Source organism: Rhinichthys klamathensis, unplaced genomic scaffold (assembly GCF_029890125.1).
Source record: "Rhinichthys klamathensis goyatoka isolate OS25496 unplaced genomic scaffold, OSU_Roscu_1.1 h1tg000082l_1, whole genome shotgun sequence".
Taxonomy (NCBI): Eukaryota; Metazoa; Chordata; class Actinopteri; order Cypriniformes; family Leuciscidae; genus Rhinichthys; species Rhinichthys klamathensis.
This window is the reverse complement of record NW_026606624.1, coordinates 42,301-62,832: the sequence shown is the minus strand read 5'-3', so window position 1 is coordinate 62,832 and position 20,532 is coordinate 42,301. Positions and strand designations below refer to the sequence as shown.

Sequence of the window (20,532 nt, the reverse complement as noted above, 5' to 3'; positions counted from 1 at the left end):
AGTTGATGTTCTAGCATTCTCCTTTTGTCTTTGTGAGTTTATCCTACACGTAATGTTACACTTTAGGCTATTAGTGACTCCTGACATTAGTCACTCCTACTCTATTTACTGTCTGTCTTCTCCTTATTCACAAAGGGAGATAAAAAACTAGATGATAAGTAGCAGAAACATCGTCTCAGGGTACGACTGTAACCTATGTTCTCTAAGAACAAAGAACGTTACGGGACAGTGCGGCGAATGATGCTTTGGGGGAATGCCTCAGGCGTGACAGGTGTCTGAAATCACTATCAAATCACGGCAATCACATTGACCGGCGATAGCCCGTGAATCATTAACGTGAATGATTAACGAATGACAAACATGACAAATCACCTTATCGTCTGAAGGGACTGTTTGGTCAGGCCCCGAGGCATGGCAAGGAGACGCAGTGTCTCGTTCCCTGTTCTCAGGGAACATAGGTTACAGTCGTAACCTGAGACGTTCCCTTTCGAAAGGGAACTCGCACTGCGTCGAATGACGCTTTGGGGAACGATATACCCACTCCGCCATGCTAAGGGGAGTGCATGCCCATTGGCAGTGACAACTGTCCGAACCAGCAAATTCAAATGAAACGCTAGAACCACTCACCCTCAGGTCACACTAGGCTGTCAGTGACAGCATTCCCTACAGTCATAGCCCAAGCTATAAGCCTCCATAAACATGGTTAAATGAAAGGCCTACCTGGGCCTGCTCAAAGGCCTAGGAGCACAACTTCAATTAGAAGGGGTCCGTTCTAGGCAATGTGGCTAGGGAACCCGAAGGAACCCCAGCTAATCAATATTCAGGGGAACGTACTCACCGTGAAATGCCTCCAGGACGGCCTGACCTGGCGTCAGTTACATAGACACTTAGTCTGGCCACTTCCTGTCTGTCCGAAGACAGAGCCTCTGGACACTTGTCTTTAGGTTAGGCATCCAACCCGAGGGACTGCGAAGCTGGCAGTGAACCACTCGGCCCGGATCTCAGAGATGGGATATCCCGCAGAATATGACTCAGCATAGTGCTTTCCAACCCTTGCCAGCGAGGGGAGTTTCTCTACTCGATCCACAGATCTACCCCGTGTTTGTTTCAAAACACTGAGGAGGCCTGTGAAGGCCTAAGGGCTGATCTAACTGGGAGGCCTCAGGAGAGGCAGACGACCGTCTGACCAGACTCAGGAGTCCGCGTGCTCATTGTGACCCTCGTGAGGGGAGTACATGGTCCGCCTGGTAGGCAAACCAGGCTGTAGGCAGGAAAAGAGGTTCCGTGAGGGAACCAGTAGCAGAGAATAAACACTTTAGTCGAGCCAGGGCGCAGGCTTGCCTTTAGCAGCTGCCTGGTAAGGCCAGCTGAACTGATAGCAAGAGGCCACTAGCTTCCTGAACCCAGCACCGCTAGGAAACCACTCACAGGGAGGCCTGGTGAGGGCTACTACCTGATAACCACAGTATGCGGGGAACTCACTTTCAAGGAGGCCTGGTGAGGCCTACTACCTGACAGTTCCCATTCAGGGAGGCCTGGAGGGGCCTACTACCTGATAACCATAGTATGTGGGGAACTCACCTTCAGGGAGGCCTGGAGAGGCCTACTACCTGATAACCACAGTCCGTGGGAGCTCACCTTCAGGGAGGCCTGGAGGGGCCTACTTCCTGATAACCACAGTATGTGGGGAACTCACCTTCAGGGAGGCCTGGTGAGGCCTGGTGAGGCCTACTACCTGATAACCACAGTCCGTGGGAGCTCACCTTCAGGGAGGCCTGGAGGGGCCTACTTCCTGTTAACCACAGTATGTGGGGAACTCACCTTCAGGGAGGCCTGGTGAGGCCTGGTGAGGCCTACTACCTGATAACCACAGTCCGTGGGAGCTCACCTTCAGGGAGGGCTGGTGAGGCCTACTACCTGACAGTTTCCATTCAGGGAGGCCTGGTGGGGCCTACTACCTGATAATCACAGCATGTGGAAACTCACCTTCAGGGAGGCCTGGTGAGGCCTACTACCTGACAGCCACAATATCTGGGAGCTCACATTCAGGGAGGCCCGGTGAGGCCTACTACCTGAGAGTCACAGCATGTGGGAACTCACCTTCAGGGAGGCCCGGTGGGGCCTACTACCCGACAGTAAGTCAGGCTAGCTGTCCAGTTCCCTGGCCTTGGGGCTTGCCTCCAGGGAGGCCTGGTGAGGCCTACTACCTGATAGCCAACGTAAGTGGGAATTCGCCTTCAGGGAGGCCTGGTGAGGCCTACTACCTGATAACATAATAGAGCCAGTACCCTTAAAACAAGGGGAGTACAACATATGCCACTCTGCTTCAAAGGAGGCCCCAGAGTCAGGGACCTACCATCTGTACGCATGGGTGTCAGCTCATGGCAATGCTTTGCCTTCAGGGGAGCGTTCTTCGACCAAAAAAGAAGTGAAGGCCAGAACTCTCCGCTCGACCTGAGCCATAGTGGTGCGAGGTAGGATAATACAGAACTGAAAGTGAAGTACTCAGACCTACCCTGTATCACAGGGGAATACTCCCACCTCACCCAGAGGTTTACCAGGGTGCGGGCCTGCCAGCGGCTCTAGGGGTGACAGAAAATGTATCTGTGCCCAACCTAGGGGAGTGGGGCTTGTTTGTGAGCCAAATCACCTACAACCCAATGCCCGAGCAGTAGCTCAGCGAGGTAAGTGAAGCCTAAACTGGCGGCCCAGATCCGTATGCTAGTTCTGCACGCAGGGTCGGGCAGACAGACCCAGTCTCTTCGTGAGGCGAAAGACGGCCTAACCCTGCTCAATAAAGACACATTATCTTTATAAACCATGCCTCTGCACCACGCTGCATTACTCTTGTCGCCCCAGAATGCAGAGAAGGGGGCAGGCCTTGGCCTAATGACTCCCATGGGAGGAGGCTGTCATACAGGGATGCTTTCTAGAAACCTACATCCACAAAGTGGAGGGTCAGAGGTGGAGGGTCTATTGTTAGAAACCCAGTCATATATTATAATGATCATGGATTTTTCCTTTATTTTTCCCTGAGATGGGAGAAATAAGGGTTTAAGTGTTTTACTTCCTGCTTATTATGACGTAAAAATCGTCATTTTGCGTCATAAGCAGGAAGTCACATTTCATTGAAAAGTGAAGAGACTACAAACACAAGCTCATCATTTATTCAGGGTGTGGGATCACGCTACAGACCGATTACAGATCAGTGGGTGGGAATTCACTCGCAGATACAGAAAAGCAATATCCGCCATCTTGTTTGGAAGCTAAGCTGACAAGCGCTGTGGAGATAGGAAGTTACGACAATGATGGAAGAAACTAAACATGATATGGAAGAAGAGGATTTTGAAATTCTACTGCTCGAATCCGGTGTTCGTGGCTATCTTTACGAGCCGCAATATAGTGAAGAGCAGCTGAGGCTGATGGAGGAACAGGAGGCGGATGAGGAGCCCGGACTGGCTCGAGCTGGGCGGACTGCTGGTGCCTGTGCTCTCGCTTTGCGCTACGGACACAGATAGAGTCCGTCTGCTGCAGAGAATTTCAACGATGGCAATTTCTCCTGGACGAAATCTCTGAATCAGACGAGCACACAGACGTTTGTGTTGTGATGTGAACCATCCTAGTTTCGCACCGAATATGTTCTGACTGAACATCCAGGTATCATGCAATAATTCACCATATAGAAAGAAATACAAACGAGGAGTAATTCGCTAATGAGTTTGCCAATGTAACGGGGTTCGTTGTTGTGGGAAGAATGAGGCGGGAACCGGCAAACATTTAAACATTTTAATAGTAAAATAAACAAATACAAAACAAAAGTATAAGCCAGCAGCCCCTCACTGCTGGCCACACACAACAGAAACAAAACACAACATAAAATCAGGCCTGTTCCTTTCTCGATCTGCCCTGTCGTCGCTCCTCCTTAGTTTTATGCGTCCGCTCCTCGGTGAGAGATGCGAGAGAGACCGGTGCGTCTCACAGGTGTCGTTCATTATCACTCACGCCACCGGCCTCGCGCCGTCCTCTCACGTCCCTGGCCCTCGTCCTGCTCGCCACAGCCAACTAACTAGAAATTTTGTGTGAAATGAATTTCTAACTCTGGTGGCAGCTAACGTTAGCCTTGTAGACGAAAGAGTGATTTCTCTGATGTTTGCGCTGTTCTGGATTAGTGGGAGTGGCTTGCGGAGCTGTGCAATGTGGTGCATTGTGGGAGTTGTTGTCTTACATACAAATGCGCCCTAAAGTTATTTTCTGTCTTTTCTCGGTCAAGAGGGCACCAAATTCAAAATTTCTTTTACATTTTGACTACATATATGACCCACTTTCAATAAAGATTAATGTTGAAATGGGTGAAGTGCTCCTTTAAGCAAAGCGCCTCCACTATACCTGGCACAGCCTAGGCCAGCTACAGAGGCGTCCCTGGTGAGAGCCAGCCTGCAAGCATAGATCTACCTGAGGGCTTGGAGGAGCCACAGCCTTACTAGAAAAATAGTTATTATTATTTCATACAGGGTGCTGCAGAATCGCTCAGCCCACTGAAAACCCAAAACAGAGCTCAAGGGGGCGATGTACTCAGGAAAGAAGTCAGACGGTCCCGTGGGCCGGACATAAGATCTATCTGAAGCTCTAGCGTCAGTCAAAACTCCAAGTAAAAAATCATTTGAGGGGGGGGGCGCTAGTGAGCTATGGGTCGATAGGTTGCACTCCCTTACAGCTCCCGCAAAATTATTATAAAATGTACTTTTTAACAATAACTTCTACATAAAGAGTTTTTCTTACAAGCTGGATTTGCTGAAGTTTCGTTGATACTCATCGGCTACAAGATGAAAGCGAGCTCGAAGTCACAAGCCTCAAAAGGCCCTATCTCACCGACCTCTCCTGACGACGATGTTCCGCCGGGCGAACCTTCGCAACGGTTGGCAGATGCTACAGTCCTGGAAGCCATTAACTTGTTACGTTCAGATCTGCGAACTACCAAAGTTGAGATTTGTTAGACGATTGACATGCGCATTGAAGAGATGGCCACAACTTTCGGAGGGGAAATATCTGCTCTCAAATCTGAAACTCAAGTCACCATTCTGGCCTTGCAGACTACGTCTGCGCAACAAGGTTCTACTCTGGACGACATAGAACGCTCAGCAAATCACTCTTCAGATGCCATAACCAAACTTCAAACGGAGGTGAAACGCCTATGTACTGAGGTGAATCTTCTTACAGACAAGTACATGGATCTAGAGGGGCGATCTAGACGACAAAATGTGCGAATGGCCGAGCTGAAAGAAGGGTCTGAGAAGGGCAGAGATATGAACACTTTTGTTTCAGAACTCTTGAAAGACGCGTTGTCACTTGAGGATTGCCCGCTAGTGGACCGTGCCTACAGGACTTTACGTAAGCGACCGGAGGGCACCGAGCCGCCGTGGTCGCTTATAGTGCGGCTGCATTACTTTCGGGATGTGACAACGATCCTAAGGAAGCTGTTGAACGAAAGGATCTTACTTTTAACGGTTAGACGATCCGTGTTTTCCCTGACTTCATGCCTGAGATGGCAAAGCGCAGAGCTGCGTTTAACAGAGCCAGAGCAATACTTCGAGACAAGCCAGGAGTGCGGTATGGGACAGTATTTCCAGCGAAATTGAGAGTGACTTTTAATGGCACAGAGAAAGTGATCACAGATTCGAAGAAAGCCGAAGAGTTTGCCGAGCTTCACTTTAGATTTGCGGATTGCCTTTAATTGAAGTATATGTCCATCTTTATTGAAGTTGGCTTCTGGTTTATTTTGAAATAAATAGGGTAGGATGGATCGTCCTTCCAGATTTTTATTTATCTCTTTTCATATTTTTAATTTGTTAATAAGTCTAGTTTCTCAAATATTTATTATGTATATATGAATTATTTTTACTTCAAAATATATGCCTTTTGCGGGGCTGCTCTAAACTTCTATTGTTAGAAGGGTTTAGTGAGGGAAGTTAGAATGGTACATGTTAATTTTTTGGTATCTTGTTATTGCTGTTTTGTTTTGTTTTTTCTCGTAACTTCCTAAGTGGGATCGCGCCTTACTTTGAAGGTTTCTCTTAGTATAGGCAAGAGCATGTTAAAGGGAGGGTTGTTCTGGGACATCTATATTCAGTATATGACCATATGTCACATTGATAGGGTTTATATTCATATTGTATGAGCCGACACCATGCAGGACAACGTAACTCAGCGGGATAAGGGGAGACAATTTACTATAGTCACTTGGAATGTTAAAGGATTAAATCATCCCGTTAAAAGGGGCAAAGTTTTGGCACGCCTAAAGATGCTATCTAATGACATAATTTTTCTTCAAGAAACGCGCCTTAATAAAAGTGAATACATCAAACTAAGATCCAGGTCACGCAATATGTTGCAATACCATTGATTGGTTAAACTTATCATGCTATGTGTGCAGTTAGATCAAGAGGGGTGGCCATACTCCTCAGAAAGGGCACACCATTCATCCATAAGACAACCATCGCAGATAAGGAGAGAAGATATCTAATTGTTATTGGAGATTTATATACATTACCCATAACACTGGTTAATATTTATGGTCCTAATACAGACTCACCTTCATTTTTTAAACATGTTTTCGCTCAGATCCCTGACATCTCGCAAACTAATTTATTCATTGCAGGTGACCGAAATTTAGTTTTAGATCCTTATTTGGACATCATCATCCCGTAGAGCATCACCTTCTAATTCCAGCATTTTCATGAAGGAATATTGTAATAATTCAAATTTGTTTGATATTTGGAGAATTTTTAACCCTCAAGACAGAGCATACTCTTTCCATTCCAATGTTCATAATGTATATACCAGAATTGATTATTTCCTGTCTGATGCTAAATTAGTGCCATTGGCCAGTAAGGTTGCATATAGGCCTAAGGGCATAGTGATTTCAGATCATGCTCCTCTTTCATTCTCTTTAAATCTAGCTAACTTGCCTCATTGTGAGAGGATATGGAAACTGGACCCACAGCTTTTAAAGGAACCACAATTTTGTAAATTTTTAAGCGAACAAATTTCTTTTTTCTTTGAGATGAATGATCTTCCTGAAACGTTCCCCTCAATACTGTGGGAGACCATGAAAGCTTATATAAGGGGTTGTATTATTTTCTTTCAGCCTGCTAGAAAGAAAAGGAAAAGGGCTGAGTTGGCAGATCTGGAACAACAAATTAATAGATTGGATAAATTAAATGCAATGCATCCATCCATAGAGATTTATAAGAAGATCCTCTTATTAAGATTTAGATACAATCAGATTCTTTCAGATCGTTTGGCTAGGGGATTTTTATTTACGCAACAAACCTTTTTTGAATTTGGTGAAAAACCTCATTCATTACTGGCTAGACAAATTAGGAAAATGGAAAGTGATCATACTAGAAGTAAAGTTAAGTCAGAAAATGGTGTCATATTAACATCTCACACGGACATTAATAGCAGATTCAAACAGTTCTATGAGGAATTATACTCCTCCAGAGCCTCAATCAATGACCTGGCTGCTGAAAATTTCTTGGATAGTTGTGATTTCCCCACTCTAGATCAGAAAGATCGTGACTTCCTCAATGCAGAACTTTCAGTTTCTGAAATACAAGACTCGATTAGGTCAATGAAGTGCGGAAAGGCCCCTGGCCCTGATGGGTACTCTTGTGAATTTTACAAACAATTAAGTGATCTCTTTTCACCCTATTTATTTAAAATGTATACTAATGCAAATACTATTGGCATGCTACCTCCTACGTTAAACGAGGCTACCATAACAGTATTACTTAAAAAGGGGAAAGATCCAGAAGTAAGTAGCTATAGGCCAATTTCACTTTTAACATGTGACCAAAAAATTCTGGCTAAAGCTTTGTCCAACAGGCTTCGGTCTGTAATTGATAAACTTGTTCACCCCGATCAGACAGGATTTATACCAAATAGGCACTCCTTTTCAAATCTTAGACGTCTTTTTAATATAATTTACTCCCACAATTATGCAGAGGACCTGGTTATAGTTTCTGTTGACGCAGAGAAAGCTTTTGACCAATTGGAGTGGTCTTATCTGTTTAAAGTTTTAAGAAAGTTTGATATTGGTGATAGTTTCGAAAAGTGGATAGAAATTCTCTACCGTAGGCCATCTGCAAGAATTTTGACTAATAAGATGCTCTCTTCAACGTTTCAACTACACAGAGGTTCCAGACAAGGTTGCGCTTTATCTCCCTTACTCTTTGCTTTGGCTCTCGAGCCTTTAGCATACACTATTCGTTCCGACCTCAAGATACATGGATATAGCACAGAGAATACATGAAGTAAAATCTCATTGTATGCTGACAACATCCTGTTATATATCACTAAGCCTAATTTTACAATCGCAAGAATCTTGGAAATTATCTCTCATTTTGGTACATTTTCAGGATACCGGAAAAACTGGTCTAAGAGCGAATTAATGCCCATAAAGGTTTGAGATCTTTCTGTTATACAACACTTCCCCTTTAAAATAACACAGCAAAAATGTACGTATTTAGGAATTGAGGTTACAAAAGATTTCCAGTCGTTATTTAAGGCTAACCTTCCCCCTCATAGTGTCTAAATTGAAAAATAATATTCAGTTTTGGAGATCACTTCCTATTTCCTTGGTAGGTAGGGTTAATATTATTAAAATGATTTTTCTTCCTCAAATTCTCTATATTTTTCAGAACATCCCAATATTTTTACCTAAGATTTTTTTCAAGCAATTAGATTCAATCATTATTTCTTTTTTATAGGAGTATAAAGCCCATCGGAAAAGTAAAGCTCATCTTTGTAAGCCTAAAGCTGAAGGCTTCTGTAGAAAAGCTGAAAGAAATTTCTCTCTTTATTACTATGCCAGTGCTATTCATACTATTATAATGTGGCTATACCCCAACTTTGCACACCCCACTTGGATCCAAATGGAAAGAGAATCATGTAGCCCATATGATATTGGGGCAGTGATCTTGTCTCCTACAAAGATAGAGAAATTGTCTTACAATCATAATTGTATAATCCATAGTACTATTCGCATTTGGAAGCAGATTAAATCAAAATTTGTAATAAAGTCCTTATCTTTTCTCTTACCAATTGGAGGGAATCCATCATTAATTTCTTCTACAATGGATTCTGCTTTCACAAAGTGGAGAGATGTGGGTATTCGGAATATTGGGGACCTATTCATTGATGGTTCTTTTGTCTCCTTTAGTCAGCTGCAGGCAAAATACAGTTTGCATAAAAACAATTGCAGCTCAGGGACTATGTAAGAAAGCATTTTCCTTGTCTGGATGAGGCTTCTTCTGCCAAGTTTGATGAACTTTTAGGGCTTGGATGTGGGGTTAGTCACTTGATTTCTCTATTGTATAACTCTTTACTATCCACAACTCCACCAGCTCTGCGTACATGGGGTAGGGTGGCTGAGGGGGCTCATGATCATCCTGGAGAGCACTATCTGCAGGAACAGTCTGCGAGAAATCTTCATCATCGACCTGCAGATCGCCCTCGTCAGTCGCCGGATCCTCTGAGATGTTTACAGCCCTCTCAAGGTGATCGACGAACTCCATCTGGGAGCCCCATGATGCAAGTCGCCGCTCTGCCTTGGCACGAGCGGACCTGAACCACGAGGTCCAGATGCTGAACCCTCTTCACTCAAGAAGAGGGCCAGATGAGAGGGTTCAGCATCACAGTTTGCACAGAGGGCTCCCTCGAGAACCTCCCGTGCGTGCTCTTTACCCAGACAGAAAACGCACAGTTCATGTGTGTCACCCGGCGTCAAAAACCTTGGGCACGGGTCGGCACACTTCTGAAAGCAATCGGCCTTCGCTGTACGTTTCATTTCTCTTACCGTTCTTGTAGCGTTTTCGAACAGACAGTCCCTGAAGTCGAAAAGATGATTTGTCATGTTTGCAAGGCGCCCTTATATACTTGCAGGTCGCACGTTAATCATTCACGTTAATGATTCACAGGGTGTCGCCGGTCAATTGCCGCGATTTGATAGTGATTTCAGACACCTGTCACGCCTGAGGCCTTCCCCCAAAGTGTCATTCGACGCAGTGCGAGAAAGGGAACTAGGCCTTTTCTGATCTTCTATTTAAAGGATCCTTTTCTACTCGATCACATCCATGTTTATGACAAGAGAGAAATGAAACTGAAATTTTTCCTTTGGCCTTTTAGCCTAGTCAGAATAATCATGTGATCATGTGTGGGCGGCATTTGAAACAAATATTTTTGAGACCACCTCATATGGATTCATTTCTAAGTCCTATGTGTTTTTAACTGCGCTGAAGCAAATCATTTCCTCTCCTAGATTGTACACCATCCGAGCCCTGGAAAAACAGAAGAGCGTGAATCTGAGGACGCATGTGGCATGAAAAGGAAGGTGAAACTGAGATTCAGCCTGACGATGTTAAGTGAGGAAGATTTGGAGACGGGTGGGCACCAGGATCTGTCACATCCACAAACAAAGTCGATAGATGAGGACATTGAGGACGACTGTTTCGATGATGTCGATCAGCTGCTTGTTTCCCTGGCAACCATGAGCTTCAATCTGGTTGATGACCAAGGCCCCGACACTGACAAACCTTTCTATAGCTGTGATCACCAATTTAATGAAGTTGTGGTCACCCCTGAGCAAGCTGATCTTGGCATTAGTAAGAAATATTAAATAATCTTTTATTCCTCAGCTTTTTTTATTCATTTGAATTAACTAATGTTGAAGTGACCGTTCCATTTTTATTGTTCATAAAAAAATACAACCAAATTTTTAAAAATGTTCTCTAATTCTGCTGCCTTTTTCACAGTTTCTACACAAATTGGAAAACTGAATAAAGATAAAGAACAAAAAAATTTGTTCCTGAAGTCAAAATCAGTCCAAAAGTATATTGCATCCGGTCAGTATAATCAGATTTGTTTGGAGGACACTATGTCAGGTTTGTCTCAAATAATGAAAATGTATGTTTAAAAATACACATTTATAGCAGTTTTCCTTCCATTTTTTCACATATTTTGAATTTATTCAGCAAAAATCACCATCTTCCGATTCATGCCCACCAAAGACACACAATCGGGTGTTCCTGTTGTGCTGAACTTCACTGGCACAGAGAACTTCTTCTGCTGCACCAACGAAGGCGAAGAAAAGATTTTGAAAATTACAGTAAGTTTTCAATAATGTTCTCTGTTTCTTGACTTTGCATTTTAGCTTTGGCTGCATATTGTGCCATTTGTATCTTAATATTTTCTGAACAGCATGACATTGGGATATAAAATTCAGAAAATAAGATATATTTACAAAGTCTCCCTGCTCATGCTAAATTACTTGCCAATCAATTTTTTCCCATAAGCTGCAGTTAAACAAACTTATGTTTATTTCAGTGGTATGACAAAAGCAAGCTAAACATCCCTGGAGATGATCCAAAAAAAACAGCCCTTGTTTTCTACATGTCTATAACCCCGTCGGGTCACCGGCATTTTGAGTCAGTGCTCCACAGAGGATGGTTCATTCACACTGTAGACAGTGGCGCTGTGAAAATGATAAGAGGCGCACTTACATCCAGCACCTGCTTTGACTTAATTGAGAGTGATGCCACAAAAACCTTTCAAATTTAAAATAAAGATTTTATTAAGAATGTGTTTCTTTTTGCACTTTAATGCTGAACCGCTTTTCATTATATTGTAGTACCACATCACTGGGTATGTTTTTATAGTATATAAAAAAACCGCAACATTATAAGTACTTTATCCATATATTTATAATCTCTATTTACATCTGTCTGTATAAGCGATTAGCAATTTGAGTCATCCTGTTGGGTACAGTAAATTCATCATTTGTCATTATGTGTTAATGTATCTTTTTTACACTTTCACATCAGACATTTAAATAAACATTTGTGGGGGGAAAAGTGATCCGTTCATTGTATTAGAAAATAAAGTCTCCAAACGCATGCGATGATGTTGAAGCTTTTTTCATCACTCAATTCTGATGTTAGAGTAGATGTTTTTGAAAACCCATTTTTCTTTACAGTCCAGTTTGTTCAATGTCTTGCTCGAAGGCTTTGTTTACTTCTCCTTCATCTGAATTCTCATATGGGTTCACAGTCTCCTCGGCCTTCTTAGCTTTCCTGAAAATTTTTAAAAATATAATAATAATTCAGTCACTCAGCTAACAAAAATGTGTTCTAAGAATGTTTTGCTACTGTTCAAATTAAGTTATAAACATTTTATTTCTGAATGTTTTCTAAACGTTTTTCTTGTTTTTTTTTGCGAATGTTGGGAACATTCCATTATAAAATTTAGCAAACATTATGGGAATGTTACTTTTGAATGTTCTCTGAACATTCTGAAACAAGTAGTAGCTTTTAAAAAATGTTAAACAAATGTCCAACTGACATTTTTCAGAAAAAAAGTTCCATGAACAATGTATAAATCACATTTTTGTGCTAACCAGATAACTATAAACGAACATCCTGTCAGCGTTACTGGAAGAATGTTTGTTCATAACAAGTTCAGTTTTTGCAACAATGTAAGAAATTCAGAAACAAACTAGCTGTGGTCAAGGTGTGGATTTCAATAATATTTTTGAAGCCCATATTTTACTATTTCTATAGAAAATAATTATTATACTGTGTATAATCCATAACATGGATGCTAAAAATAAAGTGTTACTTATTGTATTATACCAGAAAAGGATGTTGGATTATGTCCTATTTGTGTATTTATATTTATATTGTCTACAATGCATGTACGTAGTAGCTATACAGTATGTAGCTGTTAGTGCTGCACGATTAATCATATCGCAATCGCAATGTCAAGCCTATGCGATTATTTTTATCCAGACGTCGATGGCTTATTGATCATTATAGGTGTTATCAATCATTTAGTTGTTGTTGCTAGTTTGAGTTGAGAAATTTCAGCATTATCACTAATGTGTGTGTGCATTTTCCTTGAGAACCAAGCAAGTTGACTCATGAAACCATTTGTTAATTATATATCGCAATCGCAATATTGACCTCAATAATCGCAATTTGACATTTTCCCCAAATCGTGCAGCCCTAGTAGCTGTTATGATGATGCAATTCCAACAAACATACCAATCTGTTATAAGGACAAGAATTGCATAATTCACTGTCACTGAAACGTTTCTAAGCCACGTTCGATGATTGACTCATTCTTGAAGGGGCTTCCCCTCTAGTACTTACTTCTTCCTGTTTAATACCCCTGTGGTAATGAGATAAATCCCTCCACACACAGTTACTCCCATTACTACTCCAAACACCACCAGCCAAACTGTGATTTTTTCCTCTTTGGGTGGAGCTAATGTTGACTGCAGCCCAACAAATTCCAGTGTTTCATCATGGAGTAGAAATGCACCATTGATGCGTTCTCTTGACAGCCTGTGAAGAGTTAACAAGGGAAATTCTTTAGTCACAGGAACAAATGCTTTAGTTCCCCATAATTATGTCATGTTATGGCACCCAATATTCATTCAATTATTTCCAAAATATTCAAATGTATTCAGTCGTTGAGTTGAGATTAAGAATAAAACATGGAATAATCACACTAATATTCCGTTTTTAAATGTTTTATATCAATTAAATAGTTTATAGTTAATAAATTCATTATATATAAATAAAATTATATATACGTATATATATGAATAGATACATTTAGATATATTTACAAATAATATTCTATAATATATAATAATAATGTATTATTCAATCTACAATATTTAATGTTTTTATTTCTATATTTTTATATAGTATGGTTTCAAGAAATACCAGATAGCCGCTTCTACTTCTGCCTTAGGAATAACTGTGGCTGGTTTGGTTGGATCCATCACAACAAAATAGAAGGAGATTCTGGCGGTCTCATTGTACGTTTGGATGTTCTCTGCCCTGTGTGCAACAAATATGTTAATTTTATGATGAAAATGGTCTCATTACTCTGACATGTGCCGTTAGTGAAGGATAAGAATACTTACATGAAATTCACATCTATTCCCTTTTCTTTCAAGTAGTACTGGCGCATGGCAAAGCCCATAGTGGACTTAAAGAGATACATTTCATTTGTATTCCAGGTGTACTGGAGATAAGAATGAACAATAATTAGCAAATTAACATTCTATTTGTATCTGTAATTCATTATGAGTGTTAAAATTGAAAGAGACTTACTGCATCATCTCCCATGGCAGATTTTAGGCTTATTCTGACTTTGAAGGCGTTTTCGGAATCTGCATTATTTATATAGGAAGCTGTGAGTAAGACAGTACGCCTAATGAAAAATGTTGTCATTTTTCAACAGACAACATGTTGGCGTATGTTGGCATGTCAGTACTGGAACTTTATTTGGACTGTATTGATGGATGAAGGTAATATAATTTAACCATAGATTTATTATTAAAAGAATCTACAGAAATGTAACCATCTTTAAGTACACCCCATCATTTAGCAGTTACTTTTGCTTTTTGTTTCTTACATCAGTTTCTCACATTAACTGGGAGGAATTTTACTTTCTGTAAAAGAAAAGTAAGGTTTATGTTAAAATGAAATACTAACTTGGGTTAATATTGACATTCCAGCCGGGCACTCTGTTGTTCTTCTGGTTCTCCTGCTTTAGCCACTCCATGAGAGTGCTGAAGTAATGTAGCAGTGGCTGGGAGTCTATCCTCGTGGTTCCTGCAATATCTTCCAGAGCACGAGTCCAAGACATGGATCGGCCTAACTCAAGCATATGCCTGCAGACCAAAATATTACAGTTAGTTTATAGTGGTTATGTTTATCCTAATATCCAAGAATACAGGTCTATTGCAGTGTGAGTAGTTATAAGTAGAAAGTATATCAATAAGAAATATCAAAGACACAAAGCATTCTGCATACCTGAGTTTGTTACCAGCTTTGGTTGAGTTGGTAATGTCACATTTGTGAAGGGGACCGGTGTGGCCAGCTGCCTCACATAATGCCTCTTGAAACTGGAACTGATATATGGTTCTAGTGAAGTACCTATTAGAAACAAGACATAGCTATTCATATCATATGATTATTAGCCACATATTTAGCCTATATTGTATTGCACAAAGAAAGACTTATAATAATTCTGGCTATACAAATTATTACAGATGCAGATTTCCCAATTCATTTCCGATTCAGAAAGCTCTTGGTTCGAATCAGACTCATTGTGGTAGACTATGTCTCAGTTATAATCGATGTTGGGTGTGACATTACTAAATAATTATTTACTATAATTAATTACTTTTCCCTTGAAAAAGTAAAGTAAGGGACTGTAATTTAATTAGTTATCTCTGATGTAATTGCATACTGTATAAACTATAGAACAATTCTATATAAAAAAGATTGTGGATTTAACATCAAAATTTCAATACTTTGGTCAGTTCAAGAATAATTTATGCACTTTCATGTCTATCCTAGTTTTGTTCAACTGGTCGAATGCAGTACTCGTAGAGAGAGTAATTAGTAGTAGTACAGTATTCTAATTACACTGTTGAAGATGTCATTAATAGCTAGTAATGAATTACTTCTTTAAAGTAACTTACCCAACACTGGTTTATAAAGTGCATTTTGTTTCAATTTGAAAAACATTATTTCTCAGCTAATGCTGTAAATAACACAATCAGGTTGTTTTTTGTAAGAACCAGCTCAATTTAAGGTACCGGCTCAAAAGAGTCAATTGTTTTTGCAATTGAGCAACCCTGGCGCGCCATATGTTCTGATTCACTACAAAGAACCATCTCAAAAGAGTCATTTGTTTCAGGAATCGACTTCATTGGTCATACAACATGTTATGATTCACAAGAAAGAACCAGCTCAAGAGTCATTTGTGTCTGGAATATATGCAATGTATGTTTCTATTCCCTAAAAAGAACTGGCTGGTAATTTGTTCATGAATCGGACTACAGGGGTCGCGTTGTATGTTTGTTCTGTGCGGTCTGCGAAGGTCTCAATATAAAACGTTTCTTGCTATTATTTCACAGTTAACTGTATTTGTATTGCATTGCCTTTAACAAAGACTTCAAATTCACAGCTAATGTGAAATACGAATTGTTTTGATTTTAGATTTGATATCAGGACTGTTCAAATAAAAAACGCAACTTACGTAGAGGCAAAGACAATCAGCACTTAGTTAAATGCAAAACTTCATTAATACAGATCACGTTACCTGATAAAAGAATAATCCCCAGACACATGGAAAAGTGCAGGTGGGTCACAATACGACTCATCTCTTGGTATAGCTTCAGCCACTCCAACTAATTCTCTCCTACGGTAACAAATGTTGTGATGAGCCACACTGAAGGAAACTTCACAATGTTTGGATTCTGATGTACGTTTCTTGTCACTCACTTCATTTGCCACCAGCGGAGCATCCACTTGTCTTTGGGAATTGTCTCTTTAAAGGCTTGCCACCTCCATTCCTCCAGCATATAGGTGAAGGGCAGAGTGGCCACGATGGTGAGGGCCTGCTTCAACAGGAAGTTAATCTCGGTCTCTGTGCATACAAAAAAACGTTTTGGTAAAGAATCATCTGCTAAAATCAGTTTTCACAATTAATTTAGATGAAGTCAGACTCCTGACTCGGCATGCAATGGGCCTTTACCATAGTCCTCCTTGAAATCAGAAGGCAGAAGGCCCAATGACTGCAGGTGAGAAGGAGTGGCAGCCGAAAGAGACATGATCTCTCCCACAGCCTCATGGAAGCCTTCGTTAGCACCATCTCTCAGCAGGTATGAGAGGTTACGGTAGGCCATTTGGTATTGGTTATGTCCCATCTCATGGTGAACAGTTAAGAAATCATCCATGTTCACTTTAGTGCACATTTTGATTCTGTAAAAAAAAAAGTTTTTTAAATTAGTTAAAATAATTCAATTTAAAATAATAATTGCTATACTTTTGAAATGTTCTATTGATAATGCTGAAAATTCAGGTTTGCCATCACAGAAATAAATATAAATTCAAAAATATATTAAAATAGAAAAGTTATTAGTTATAAAAATATTTTACAGTATTAATGTTTTTATCAAATAAATGTAAACAGCAAAAGGAAATATTATTTTAAATACTTTAACTGAATTGAATTCTTTAAATTAGCATCTTATCTACCAGTTAATCATTACTAAGCATAGCAGTAAGCAGTATTATCAGCCCCACCTGAAGTCCTCTCTGTTTCCCATGTCCCATGCGGTAGGATGGCACACCACATCTCTTCCTTCAGGTTTAGTGAACATTGAGTTTGTCCAGAAGTTGTCAAACATTGCAGACATGTTTACGGACATAAAGAATTGTTCCGCCTCTTTAAACAGGCGCATTTCATCCCAGCCCTGAAATGGACAGTGGTGTCAAATAATTAGGAAAATTAAAAAAAAGAGCTAGACCACATTTTGACAATGTGCAACTCCATAATCTTCAGGGATGCTTTTATTGCTCCAGCTAAGGAACAAAAATGAATAATAGAATGGATTACATTTAATCTTTGATCAAATAAAATGTGAACTGACCTTGTACTGTTAAACATATATAAAGATAAAAGATAAAATCTTGGAGATAAAGAGACACTCAGATCAAAGCAAAAGGGTAGGGTATAGAAATAAACAATAGTCACATGTCTTACCTGGGCCACCATTGCAGAGCTCACGTCAATATCAGGCTTTTCTGGATACGGGATCATGAGAGGATACAGGTTGGTCCAAAACCGCCCCCACATATCACCTTAATGCGAAATGTCAGAGAATGTCACCCATATCTCCACATTTCATCAGACAGCGCTATATCCTAATAGCATATATGTATTATATTAGCTGTCATTAATACCACTGTTTTGGCACTGTGAATAATGAATAATATTCCATATATTACCAAGCAGATGTGCTGGAAGGCAACCGTCAGAAGCGATGTGACCAGGATAGACGCCTTGCAGTTTTGCTCTCACATAAGCATGAAGCTCTTTATACAATGGTAAGATCTGGAACATCATATTAAGAGTGAGTTTCTGAATCAAAACCAAAGAAAGTCTTGTTTTGGCTTTTTTTGACCAACCTCCTTGTAAACGCGCCTGGCATCTTCCATAACTTGATCTCGGGAGTAACTGTATTCGGGTCCATCAATGGTTTCGTAATCCCCCCTCCAATAATCTCCATGGTCTTCGTACTCTTTCAGAAAAAAAAAAATAAGTGAACAACTTTTATTGTTGGCCGCCACCACATTAGCTCTCCATATAGTTAAAGCAGTAGAAGCTAAGGTGTAACATCATCATTTCTACTAACTAAAAACATATTTTTTAAAACAACAGAGTTCGTACTGTTAAGTTTGGCAGCTTCGTTTTTCAGATCGACATATTGCTCATACAGGGGTCTCATCTTCATCCCCGTCGCCACTCTCCAGCCCTCCCACACATTCAGACGCTCGTCGTAGTCTCTGCTGTTTGCCATGATGCCCTCTAGGCCTAGTGAATGAAAAATATGTCAGGTGTCAGGTGAATTGGTAGTTTATGTTAAAAAGACATTCTCTAGTGTACAAAAGTTTGGGGTTGGATATTAAATGTGTGTTTGAAAGAAGTCTCTTATGGTCGCCAAGGCTGCATTTTTTTAAATCAAATATACAGTAAAAACTGTAATATTGTGAAATATTATTATTCAAAAGCTGTTATGTAATTCATTTCAGCATAACTGACTTTTCAGCATCATTACTCCAGTCTTTAGTGTCACATGATCCTTTAGAAACCATTCTAGTATGCTCATTTGATGCTCAAGAAACATTTCTTATTATCAGTGTTGAGAACAAATTTTTTTCTGGGGGGGGGGGGGGGGGTGGAATTCTGACAGCAAACTTTTGTGAGTGTACAATAAAAACATCCTTATGTTTTCTTACTGATGTTATAAAGAAATTGCTCCAGACAACTTTGCAAACTCAGACTGTTTTTAGGGTACACATCTTTGAATTCTGAGGATTTAACTTTGATCAATTAAACTGAGAGCCCTTATTGACAACTGAAAACATAATAAAATTATCCAAAATATTGAATAACTGAATATACAACATCTGGTTCTCAAATTCTGTGAATCTTTCTCCAGTGTTTGGGCCTGGTGATTCATTATTGAATCTTTATTCAACCTTAAGGGATTATGACACAGCAAAACCTTTCTGGCCATGTTACCTTTCCTTCACCTTATGTTTCAAATAATATATCCACTTTTTCTAACAAACGGCAAAGTTCTAATCACATTCAACAATGGATCTGAGAATAGAAACTGAGAATAGAAAATAGAAAGTTCCCTTTTTCAGGTTTGTACACGTGTATGAATGAAGCAGATCATAGAAGCCTTTTACACAGACTCTTTTATTATCATGAGTATGAAAACAAGGAACCTGTTAATGATCCTGAGATTTCGCTTTATCATTAGGATGGTGATATGTGTGCTGACATTACCTGGCTCCAAAGTCTGACAGTCAGAGGGGTCGTCCATTTTGCACACAGTTGCTGTGTTGTAAATAGTGCTCATCTGTGCCATGATATTCCTCAACTGTGATGCACAAGGCATTCAGAGCATTTTAGTTTTAATACGCATGCAGGAGAAGTGAAACATGAAAGCGTGGTGGAAAACATGAGTGAGGGGACATTATTGTAAATCAGCAATGTCATACTTACTTGGCTAGCCTTGTCAGGTGAAAGTGCCCCTGATCCTTTATCTTGGAGCTTTTGGAGCTGCATTTTAATCTCTGGATCAGAGATCTGATCGATAGGGAAGGCACTGGACTCCTCTGACATCTTGTTGTAATATTCGCTCCAGATTGCATATGCTTCAGCCTGAAGAGAAGTTTAATGAGAACTCATTATAGAACACCCAATTTGTGATGTCAACAGCTGAATGGGTTAAAACTGTCTGTAGAAGATAGAAAAAGATGCTCAACTTGTCATGAAACACCCATATCCAGTTACTACTAACATTGTTCAATTATTATTTTCACCAACAATTAGATAATTTGTGATTTCAATAACTAAACGAGTTAAAAACTGTCTGCAAAAGCTAGAAAGAGATGCTCAACTTGACATGAACACCCATATCCAGTTTCTACTAATGTTTTTCAATTAATATTTTCCCTAAAAATGTTATATTTTGTCATTTCAATAGTTGAACTGGTTAAAACTTTATTCAAAAGCTAGAAAAATATGCTTAACTTGTCATGAACATCCATATCCAGGTGATACTGATTGTTCAATTCATAATTTCCCCAAAAATGAGATACTAAACTTGACTGTTTACATCACACTAACCTCTTTATCTGCATTTTCCTGGGAAATATCTGTGTTGTAGGCCCAGGATTTAAGGGAATACTGGTACACGAGATTAGATGCATCCTCATCAAATTTCTTTAAGAATTCCCTGGCCCTTTCCTCCACGGTCTGAGAGCAAGCCATGGAGGCCATGGCCAAAAGCAGGAGCCACCGAGCACACATCATGACAGCGCGTATCCCACCGACACTGACTGTTGTTTTCCCCATGCACGGTTTTATCGA

At 40.2% G+C, this 20,532-nt stretch overlaps 2 protein-coding genes across 3 annotated transcripts in view; one reads left to right on the top strand and one right to left on the bottom strand.

Annotated features, from left to right (window-relative positions):
- The window catches only part of si:ch73-226l13.2 (uncharacterized protein LOC100150092 homolog), a 24,253-nt gene extending 12,004 nt beyond the window's left edge, over positions 1–12,249 (top strand). Inside the window, exons 2-5 of the mRNA XM_056251350.1 lie at positions 10,319–10,661; positions 10,812–10,940; positions 11,031–11,164; positions 11,383–12,249. Coding sequence (XP_056107325.1) covers positions 10,319–10,661; positions 10,812–10,940; positions 11,031–11,164; positions 11,383–11,616 — 840 coding nt within the window. The 3' untranslated portion in view covers positions 11,617–12,249. The remainder of the gene's footprint in view (positions 1–10,318; positions 10,662–10,811; positions 10,941–11,030; positions 11,165–11,382) is intronic.
- ace2 (angiotensin I converting enzyme 2) lies at positions 11,605–20,532 on the bottom strand. 2 transcript variants are annotated; one of them, XM_056251348.1, is made up of 18 exons: positions 20,290–20,532; positions 19,663–19,821; positions 19,444–19,537; positions 18,316–18,459; positions 18,054–18,166; positions 17,874–17,979; positions 17,629–17,726; positions 17,169–17,338; positions 16,618–16,844; positions 16,365–16,509; positions 16,183–16,281; positions 14,886–15,008; positions 14,565–14,743; positions 14,181–14,260; positions 13,991–14,091; positions 13,788–13,904; positions 13,206–13,400; positions 11,605–12,128 (listed from the first exon to the last, which is right to left on the bottom strand). In XM_056251348.1, exons 1-18 carry the CDS (start codon positions 20,515–20,517, stop codon positions 12,026–12,028), a joined length of 2,481 nt encoding a protein of 826 aa, XP_056107323.1. In that variant the 5' UTR covers positions 20,518–20,532; the 3' UTR covers positions 11,605–12,025. The 2 variants fall into 2 exon arrangements, with proteins under 2 accessions (XP_056107323.1, XP_056107324.1); XM_056251349.1 differs by having other exon boundaries at positions 14,181–14,239.